Source organism: Spodoptera frugiperda, chromosome 20 (assembly GCF_023101765.2).
Source record: "Spodoptera frugiperda isolate SF20-4 chromosome 20, AGI-APGP_CSIRO_Sfru_2.0, whole genome shotgun sequence".
Taxonomy (NCBI): Eukaryota; Metazoa; Arthropoda; class Insecta; order Lepidoptera; family Noctuidae; genus Spodoptera; species Spodoptera frugiperda.
The window spans coordinates 3804020-3815578 of NC_064231.1; the positions used below are offsets into that span (position 1 = coordinate 3804020).

Sequence of the window (11559 nt, forward strand, 5' to 3'; positions counted from 1 at the left end):
TTTTTCAAATCGACAAAAACGATATTTTCTATGAACATTGTATAAAATACTCTATTATGACGTCATCAGATTTTTACGTCCAATAGCAGACTTATTTCTAGAAATGTAGCTAGAAAAAAATCGAAAATTAAGGTTTTCATTAAATTAATGAATGAGAGTGTGATTATTTTTGAATATTTTATTGTATTGAAAAGTTGTAATAATTTATTTTTGACCGAGGATACTACCCAATTAATCATAACTCTGTAGTAGACTTGCCGTAACTAACTTCATGACCAAACCGTAAACACAAACTACCATTATTAACCTACTGGTCATATACACATTTCATACTTAAATCAACTGAATCCGTTAGTTATCTTAACCGTGGTACGTACAAACAGACATTCGTATCGCTTGAGTTCCACTGTATTAGTAAGTACACAGCTCATTAACTGCGCCGTAAGCGTCATTAAGTTGATTTATTGTGTGTTTTAACTGGTTTATAACTATGTGTTTATTGTCCACAGTTGTCTTTTTGGTAGAAGTATTGCTTTTGTCTCATAAATATGTAGTTTCATAATTTTGAGTGACTCTTTCTCTTTGAACCGAGGATTACAGTTTACTTCTTCAGGGAAATTATTATTGATTTGGATGAATTTCTTTTTTTTGCATACAGTTCTTCTTATTCTTACATCATCATCATTATCATCATATCAGCCACAAGACTGTCCACTGCTGAACATAGGCCTCCCCCAATAAATTAGCCCTACCCTTAGCTCTCCCTTTCCGTTTAATTTTTTAATAGTTTAAATTTCATAAAATATTTTATATAACTATTTTATAGTTAACCTCTTCTCAGGTGATCCGTCTGCTCATTTGCCGGCTTATTCCAAAAAAGCAAAGTATGTAGAACAATGAGATAATGTAATTAACCTATTCTAACCGAAACTAACTACAGCTGTATTCAAGTTGTAAAAACCTTTTTAAAAGTAAATAAGTAACACAGGATCCGGGACTAAATACGGGTAGCCCTTTACCTAGCTAGAAAAAGAATAGGGAAATGCATGAAGTAGCTATTATGCACTTTTTATCGATAAGCTGCTAAGTGCTACTTGAATGTAACTTAATCCTTTCAGGAAGTGAGACAGCTGTTTAAGCAGATTCTTATACTGTGTCGTAATTGGATAAAAATGTAGAGTAAACAGGATTAAGTTATTTGATGTAACTATTGTGACTGTTGAGCAAGTGGGACTAAGCATGATCTTAGGGTTAAGTTGAGGGGTTATAAATTTTATCATCGGTGAAGTGGTTACAAGTATAAATATCAAACTAGACGTCAATGGTTTGATAGCAAACTTATAAAGCATATTTTGTTAGAATAACGAACATTTATGTTGGAAATTGGTAAGTTTAAAACGATGGTACCGTATATTATTTCTACAAAACTGTTACAAAAACCTTTAACTATTAAAGCAAACATAAAATTTAAACCAAACAAAAACATTCACATTAAAGATTCATACAATTATTAAATTCGCAAAAATTACTTCGAAATCTAACTAAGTTAGGACTAAGTTAGGAATAAGTAAACAAAGCAAGGTTTGACTTACATGCACTTATGTTCGTTTCTATTGACTTAATCTTGATTTTATAATAACTTGTCTATGTATAATATAATCTGCAAGATTTGGGGTCAATGGCCTCCTGGCATTTAGCTGTGAAGGTCAGTTGATCAGTTTCGTGGTGTATCTAATAGGTCTGTTGATTGATTTGCAACCGTATGTAAATTGTTATAGACGTGATTTAGGTTTGACGCTATTACTGATATTTATGGATTTGTGCGGTTGAGGAGAATTGTCAAGGAATTGATGAGGAACTTTAGTTATGCGAATATAATGCTAAATATAGTCCGTTGTCATTAGATTTTTTTTCTCTGTATACGGGATCATAAATACTGACAAGGAATCTTTTTAAAAAGTCGTATCCAACGTCATCGTTATTAAAGCGGTTACATTGTTGAAACTGTTCCTTGTCGCACAGTAAAACAATGTCGCGACGATGTCGTCTGATGTCGCCTGATGCCTGTGGGGACACATGTCACTCGACAAATGTTCCAAGAGGGAAGAAGCTTAATTTAAATCATTCCAGCATAATTATTACCATTCACGTCTTGACTAGAACACTTAGGACTTGTTTCACAAAATCTGGTTAGCCAGTATGTATCAAATAAGTTTGAATTAAGAACGTAAATTGTATGCACTATCTGTCACATAAGTTTATTGGCCACTACAAATAAGTGGTAAAACGGGCGCTAAAATTAAAATCCTTACAAAATTTTTAAACAAGGAACAATAACACAAACCTCATTTCTAGATTGTTTTTTTTTTCTGAATTCTAGATTCAAACATAAACCACCAAAATCGAATCACAAAAAAAAGAATCGATTTGCAACAAAAACAGTTCAAAAAAAGAACGTAACGACGCATGAGTCACTTGATCTTGATTTAATTGTTGCTCGGCATAATGCGTTGAATGGATCCCCTGGTCCGTGACTCCCTTGCATCACCGTACAGGTGGGTGTGTCAGATCTCTGATATGAACTGCATTGCTTCCCTACTTTATTGCACAATGCATTACCTGTTATTATTTCTCAAGGCTACCTGGGAAGGCTTGTTACAATGTTGTGGACTGATGTTCTTTTTTTTTACTTGTTGGTTGTTGAACTATTTGTGGTTGAAGTTTGTTTTTTTTATATAGTATAAGCCAGTAAACGAGCAGACGGATCACCTGATGGTAAGCAATCGCCTTCGTCTATGGACATCTGCAACACCAGAGGCGGTACAAGTGTGTTGCCGGCCTTTTGGGGGTTAGGAATTTAAGGGTTGTTCTTTTTTCTGATCAATCAAAGACATAATTTTGAATGGTGCATAATAGTATATAAACTCCATACCTATGCAAAAGAATACTAATTATTAATAGTATTTTACGTTGAGCGAATTTCCTGGAACTATGACAGACAATTGTTAAGGAATATGAGAAGAGAGAAAATTCCAGAAATTAAATACAGAATTAAAACTTAGTAAACAAGCTAGAATAGAGATGAATATTACAAAAAGTAGGTACACTAGTACCTAGTACCACTCTAAAACATAAGGAAAAAAATAGAAGAATAATAACATCTCTTCATAACATTTATTTTCGATCGTTACCTCATTTTAGAAGCGCAAAATAATTTGTTAAATCCGAACGGACAAATCGACGTGGCGAAGTGATGTGAGTTAGCCGCTTAGCGATTGTAAATTGTAATTTTCCTAGACAACTACAGAACTTATTATTTTTTGTCAAGCAAAAACTTATAGATGTTTTTAATACTAACCTTTAAATGCAGCTTTGCACGCATTAAATGGAGGTTTTCATACAATATCCATAAACCATTCCCGTCAATCACTTTGTCTATTAAAAAATCGAATCAAAATCTGTTGAGTAGTTTTGAAGATGTAAGCATACATACAGGCAGCGGAAAGTGACTTATGACTACTATGTAGTGATTATATCCATTGAAATTATATGATCAATAGAACTATAGAATTATATAGTAAAAGCGCATATGTGTATTGTATATAGGTAAATATTTATCCCCTCTGGAAATCATCAAAATACTTGAAGAAGATTCATGATTCATATTAACAGGTAAAGTAAAAATAAGTGGTGACCTACATACATAGTTATGGTAAACACAGTTAGTTTTAGAACTAAAACATACATTATGGGATTCCCCAAAGATGGGCAAGAAGGTCATGAAGATCGCAGAATGCGTTAAACATGTAGGACATTCAAAAACCCTAATAAACAATGCACTTTGCAGACGTAAAAATAAAACTCAAGCGTTTAAAAACTTAAGAAACGCGTGGGTGTAACTACATGGGAAGATTAATTTCATGCAGAAACCGATAAAATATAAACCCTAGAATCATAACATTCGTCTGAACTAAACCCCTCAAAAAAGATTTCAATATCTCAAAAACTATTGCAGTTATGTAACTTATGAACCTTCATACGGCTCGAAAGGGCTCCATTAACAGTGAATTGACAAGCAATATGGTTGGGATAATCTCACACACTGATAAATAATAGCAAATCGGCTGCGTCATCGTCGAATCGACGAAGGTTAGGTGTTATTAAAACTTAAAAAGTAATTAAAAATTAATGTAGAAAACAAATAAAATTAAAATAAACTTGAAAGAAAACTCTTTGACTGCAAGAATGATACTGGGCATAATTACACAGTGTGTTTAAAAAAATATAAATTCCTCCAATGATGAAGTGAATCGGAACCGCCTACGATTTTATTGAACAGAAATTCCAATTCCTTATTTCAAATTATGAACTCGTGTTCGTAATTTGAAATGTTTTTGTTTGATATCAATTCCAATTACGAATATCGTTATGTAACGTATGATTTTACATTTTATGGTTTGTTTTAGAATACCTACTCTTTACGAATAAGTTAAAAGTTTCATTTGAACACATTTTTAATGTGATCTGTATTTTTCCATATGAATATGGAGATGGCGGGATGAACTCGACATCTATAACAAGGATTAGCCGCAAAAAGCTTTAAACAGAGAGGAGTAGAAGGAGGGTAGGGAGGCCTTTGCCCTGCAGTGGGACGATCATGGTTGAAATCTAAACTAAATCATAGGGAATATCGACAAAATCTTCACTCTAAAATAGTTATCTTTTTACATTAAGAGCTTTTTTTTTTTTTTTTTTCAGGGGGAAAATCATCCAATGACTTCTCTCGCCAGGGCAAGGCGAGAGGGAGTGTCAGACTCTTACTGACTAAAAACCACCCCGTTCCTACTCCTGCTTGTCAAGCTGGAGCCCCGGTAAACCCGCTAGGTAGTCCGCAGCTCCGGATTAAGCATCAGCCCTACTGGGCCCCATCTGTGGTGGTCTGATGGCTCTTTGAGGCGCGCGCGGAACGCAACGCGCCGCACGCACGGGTCTGGTTCTGGTCGGGCGGCGAGCTACCCTTACTCGCCGTCCGCAGACCCGCACTTACGGTGGCCGGAGATCGTCACGCGATCCCCGACGCCCGGAGTGTCTTTCGCGTCGGCTGGGGCGTGAGGAAGTTCGTTCCCTCACGCGTCCCGCCTCCTCCTTAGCTAGCATGACTGCTTCGCAGAAGGAGGAGACGGCATCCCAGTCCCCCTCGCTCCGCACCATGGCCTGAACCAAAGCCGGACGCGAGAGGTCGCCGTCGCCGATCACTTCCCTGAGGGCACGGCGGTGTTCAGCCCACACAGGGCAGACCGCAATCGTGTGTTCCACCGTGTCCTCCGGGCGGTCTTCGCAGTTACATTAAGAGCTATATCGATGATTATTATATTGAAAATGGCTCATTAAACTATGACTTTTCTATTTGGAAGATTTCGAAACTGATGACTAATTTGTGACCTTTTTCAGAGTCGTAGATGTATAAATCTGTTCTACCTTAAACAGTAGTTACCCTGCCAAATGACGCTAGTTGTTTGTAAACAAGATTCAGACGAAAAAAAGTATAATTTTTTCATCAAATGTTTGTCCTTGTGTCCAAATGGATTCACTAGACATTCCCTAACATAGTCACTTCTACTTAATCCCTAATAGCTCCCAATTGGCAATTGAGGCCAACTCACCTGCCAAGAGTATTGGGCATATGGGGTAATGATTATGTTAATGTTTACGCAATTTCTTCGTAAGTTTAGTAATAAAAGGGGCTATTAAGGTTGCTTTTAGTTTGATAAATAAGTAAGACAAGTTCTAATTGTTGTTTGCATAGGTAAAACTGCAATCAGCAGTTGAGAGATGGACTGCAACACGGCAGCATTCTTTATATTTTCGATGACTTATTGAGATATTCAAGCCTTCTGCAACGTACTACAGTATTCATAGACATTAAATGATTAGTTAAACTAATTCTTAGTAACGATTTTGAGCCGAAAACAATTACTATGGACTGGGTTAAGTAATCATTAAATGTCTCTGAGTACGGCGGTAAGACTAACACACAGCATTCTACTCTAGTAGTAGAGAAGAGACAGCCTATTCAGCAATGAACATCTTCCGACTGATCATGATAATTTTGTTTTATTTGTTTACCAAAGATGTTGATACTCATACAATAGAATGCACAAAACAATCGAGTCACTAATATGTGGTACATCTACTGTTGCACATCTCTACATCACCCAATGATTGACTGTTATGTTATGACTATTAGAGAATGCCACCCGGCATTAAGTCAGCTATCGTATGTTATATATTATACAGAAGTGTAAATAAACCTACGCATTCTATTAATTTGAATATTCGAATAAAGAATTAACAAAAATCGGTTCCGTTAAGCATTTAAAAGTTATCGAATGAAAATAATATTTTCGATTATTTCGTTTGTTTTTGGATTATTCTAGGAATTATAAAAATAGAGACTTTCGATCCATGTACCTACTAAAAATTTTTTAACCAGAAATTTGCCTATTTTTATGGATTGTCTATTTTTATGGACCTATAATTAAATCAACCAGTTAATTTTTTTTTAATAAGGTCATGTTTATGAACCTTTAGTATTCGCGGAAATAGTAATTATTATAACTAATATTGATGCTAATTTCCAGTTACACAAATATTATGCTGTCTGGTGGAAATTTATATAGGTTATGCTACGAAAATAGTCCTTTCAGAATATTCCCCATAAATGTAGGTTAATGTAAGGTATTGTTTTAAGTACAAACTATGTTGTAGTTGTAATTAATGTTACGATTTTCAACTTTATGGTATCAAAATGTAATGTTGTTGAAGTGAAAATGACATAACCTAAGGCGGTTATTTAGTTGCTTGAGTGATTTGTCAAGCAAGAGACATACTTACTAGCTTCTGCCAGCAGCTTTGCCCGCGTTCCCGAGGGATAACAAGTATCCTATTGCCCAAGTCATTTCATAGGGTATGAGTCTGTATACTAAATTTCATTAAATAATAATATCATTCATCATTAAATATAATATCCGTTCAATAGTTTCAGTGTGATAGAAGGACAAACATCCAAACAAACTAATTTTCATCTTTATAATATTAGTGTGATTAAACCAAAAGCACATGTTATACATACTTTTATATCATTGGTCCTTTTACATTTTTAGGGGCAATGGGCAAAAAGGGTTATGTATAATATATGTATACCTACTACTACTACTAATGTATTACTACATCTCTATATATTATCCTGTTATGAACAAGACAGACAAAATCCTAACTCTAATAAGAAACTTGGACGTACGATGATACTGAAGGATTTCTGACCAAAATAAGGTGTTGACCTATCATATTACCTTACTCCTCTATCATACTCAGTACTGTTATTATGGATCTTATATGAGCTCTATATGTAGTACTTATTAGAATCAAACAACGAATATTTTTTATTAGAACTTTCGTGAGATATACTAAATTAACTATTATATTGTCGGCTTACTCACGTAACTGGTGGTTTTTTGAAGTTGCTATTTGTTATTTATTGTATTACTGTGTATTTTGTGTAAATAATAAATAAATAAAAAAAAAAAAAAAAAAAACTGTTTCACGAGGAACTCAACTAGTTTCAAAGTATCCTGGAGGCTCATATTCATGACCAACATTCCACGATACACGAGGTGGTGATTGTCGCGTTACTACTGTACAGTAATAACAGCGAATAGTAATCGTAATACATAACATTATTAGAGGAATGTGATATTTATGTTACGAGTATGTTACACGTTGTGATGGCGTTCATCATAGTCCAATAAAATAATCAATGATTATTTGTCGATTATCAAGACCTTCAATAATATTACGGCATTGGAGAAAGGTTCCCATATACTGATTTTTTTTTTTTCAGATAAGACATTAAAGTTTCCTAAGAGCAGAACTAGTAGCATTATAATAAACACTATAATGCTACTATTTTTCTGATTTCAATTTTATTATGATTTTACCGTCGTGTCTTTTATACCCGAAGGGATAGTCAGAGATGCTCATTTCGGCACGAAAACCCACTTTTCACTATTTTGTGTTATAATTTCCATGTAATAGGGGAGCCTATTGCCATATACCGTACACATTTCCAGACTCTGTGTCACCACTGAGAAATTTTCCGAAATTTTTCGAAAAATCGAACAGCTCTTGCCCGGCTGTCGCACCTGAGACGAATACACAAATGAGGAAGTCTGATTTATAAAAAAAAAACTATTTCTAATATTTGTTCTTCTTTAATATTTACTTACGCACATACGATACGTCTTTTCAAACAAGTATAACATTAGAAAACAATGCGGTATAAATAACCCATAGCAAGGCGATATTATGCCTCACTACCATACTACCATAAAGGTTAAGTCATTACCATGCCGTATTGGCTCTATAGGCCTATTATTAAGAACTCTTTGGTCTAGTAGTCGTGTCGGTATACTTCTGTTTAGCAAGGGAACCTCATGTACGATGGAACGTACGTAACGATTTTTTTCAAATAAGGAATGGCAATTAGATGAATTTGAACTGCCATACTTAGAGTCATTTAATGATTACGTGAACTATTCCATAGTAATGATTGAATGATTTAGTTCCGAAAACAATTGGTAAGAGTTGAGTTAAGTAACTATTAAATGACTCTGAGTTTGTGCGTTAGTAAACTTTTGTTTAGTGAATTCGTTAATGCAGTTGTTTTTTTCTCCAATTGACACAGATAGCTATCCTGTTAGAACACTAGTGTTTTGCTAAAGACTAACAAAGAGGTTCATATTCGAATTTAGGTACAAACAAAATTTGTAAGTCTTTTCATTATTTATTCTTAACCAGTTGCTGCTCCAATGAGTAGTTCCAATTTGTGTTTCTTCATAATATAATCTGTGATATATCCATCTAAATAAACACGTGTATTAAAATCCAATTTTCTAATTTCAATTATTAAAAATACAAAATTGCAATTTTGTATTTGAGTAAAAAAGCGCTTTAAACATACAACCATTAATATTACGTATTACAAAAAAAAATATAATTACCAGTTCAACCCACCAACTATGCAATTCCCGTTTCATTTCACCCCTACCAAACTCCCCATACTCGTAAATTCGTAATCTATTCGTAATCGTCTCAGAATTACGACAACATAATGTTCGTAAACTCGAAACATGTCGCATTCCCTTATACGTCCGTCTGTGTGAGGTTCATGGCCATCTACTAAACTTATACTCTAGCTAGACCATTTTAAAGATGAAAAAAAATGAGAGACTATTTTGAATTTGTTGCTAGGGCAGGTTTGTGAGTAAGGATGACTAATTTGAAATGAGGTATGCATGTTCAAACCTGTTATTGTATAAGAGGGTAGGTAGAGATGACTAGTAATAACTAGTCAGTCTGTGATTAGGTATAATAGTATCAATAATTATTTTATTGACACTATTTTATATACCTAAGCACTCTTTTACAAATCCATAATGTATTTTACTACTCTGAGTATAAGAGTAAACCAAAATGAGAGCTTAATATAAAACTTTACCTGACTCGGAAATCAAATCTTAACTCTACAAGTAACTGTCATAGGTTTAAACTCCTAAACTAATAAGAATAACAAGTAACAATACAATGACAAACAAACTAAAAATAAACTCAAACCGACATTTATCAGTGAACTCTATTGATTAGTAAATCAAGCGACATCGAGCTACATTAATTGTCAATAAACGATAATTAATAAACTCAGACCTACACTGGACCTCAGCGATAAACAACTGATATCTATAAGCCATGAAGATTATCAACGATAAAACTGCAAGAACGATAAAACTAAATGGCACAAAAACAAAAAACATATGTTCCATATTCAATGCTAATTATGTAAAAGTTAAACAATATAACCATGTAGCTACGTATGTAGATATTACTCATCACATACTCAAACGGTAAACAAAATAATAAATCAAGCGTATCAAACATGAATTTTATTGATCAATTAATTCGCGACGCGATCGTTGGCAGACCTTATCTCGTAACCCTTTCACAACCGCACAGGGACCGGCCGGCGAACTGTCCGGCAAACAACCGTTTACTCACCAAACATACTTAAACCCGAATGGGTCAACACCAACATTAGCCATTTGTATCAAACAAAAAACATGATTGTAATACCAAAGTGAATCAGTTTACTAGTCTTCCAAGATGAACTCACCATTTCAGAGAAAGCGCTCTTAGGCCTCCTAGCCGGCGTCCCATTCATCCTGCTACCGGACACGACTTAACAAAACAAAACAAACCGACCAATCCGATCGCACACAACTTTTTCACGGACACTTGTAGAGTTCACCACTGTCAAACTTTAGCATTGAACCATAACAACTTTATGTAAGAAACAATTTAAAACAACAACGGTATTATGAGTTATAAACGTTGGGGTGCACTTAATTTAATCGATGACTTCATGCAATTATTTGCTGATAAGTTATCGAGAAGTTGTGAGTAGAAACCGGTCGTGGCGAGGCGAGTCGACGGCCCCGTGGTTCGAGAGTGACTGCCGCCTGCCGGCGACGCGCTAGTCGTCCGAGGTGCGTGCTAAGCCACACCGGGCCTGCATTTTTTACGCGCCGGACAATGGGTTAAGTATTTTGGAGGTTAAGTTTCGAATGCACGCGGGATAGATATAAAACTGCTTTGTAAAAATATGAAAGAACGTTGATAGTTGAGCAAACATGATATTCAATGCCAGTACTGTTTACATACTACAGCTGAAGCGAGCGCACATGATTCACTTAAGGCATGTTTACACTCTATATTTAGTTGGTCGCCGGTTAATCTTGGGTTGCGCCTGCGACGCTGACGTCACCAGCCACATTTTTATCGACAGATAAAGGACAGCAATTACTGCTGATCTCGTGTGGCGTGACTCTTGATCTCTGTCTCGTTCTCTATCTGTACACAATGTACTAGGAGCTCCTTATCTCCGTAAACTATGTTGAACTTGCGAATTCTTTAATTAAAATAGTGTTTTATTTGTTCATAATGAGTCTTATCTATATTACGTAAGAGGTGTTTCTCGTTGTGAATCAGCTTTTTATGACCAGAGTGTATTTTTTTTTTGCAAAATAAAATTAGTGGCAGTATTATCTCCAATTTTTGTTTTGCCACCTTTCATAATAACTTCTTATCAGTACCTATAAAATTATCATAATAATACTAAATAAAAGAATAAGCATGAATTTACATTTTTATATTATGAAAGTGCTTATACTACATTGACCTTGGCAATCAAAGTCAAAACCGGTATTTGGAACTCCTATGTCTATTTATACATGAACACAGACATACAAATTAAGTTTTTATTTTTCCAAAACAATACAATATTCTTTAGTTTTATTTAGTAACATAACGTCACTTACAAATCAATTGGAGGACAATTTTATTTTGCCATTTCAATGTGTGTTCAAGTTACAAAAAAGGACGTTACAGAAGGAATCCACACACAGGCACATGGATGAATCCATCCACACACAGGACCTTGACTGACCT

General features: G+C 34.8%; 1 protein-coding gene across 2 annotated transcripts in view; it reads right to left on the reverse strand.

Annotated features, from left to right (window-relative positions):
* The window catches only part of LOC118261899 (four and a half LIM domains protein 2), a 193114-nt gene extending 182537 nt beyond the window's left edge, over positions 1-10577 (reverse strand). Inside the window, exon 1 of one of the 2 annotated variants that reach the window (XM_050701496.1) lies at positions 10226-10577. In XM_050701496.1, coding sequence (XP_050557453.1) covers positions 10226-10273 — 48 coding nt within the window. In that variant the 5' untranslated portion in view covers positions 10274-10577. The remainder of the gene's footprint in view (positions 1-10225) is intronic. The other variant, XM_035572925.2, reaches the window with a different exon arrangement.
* Positions 10578-11559: the final 982 nt, after the last annotated feature.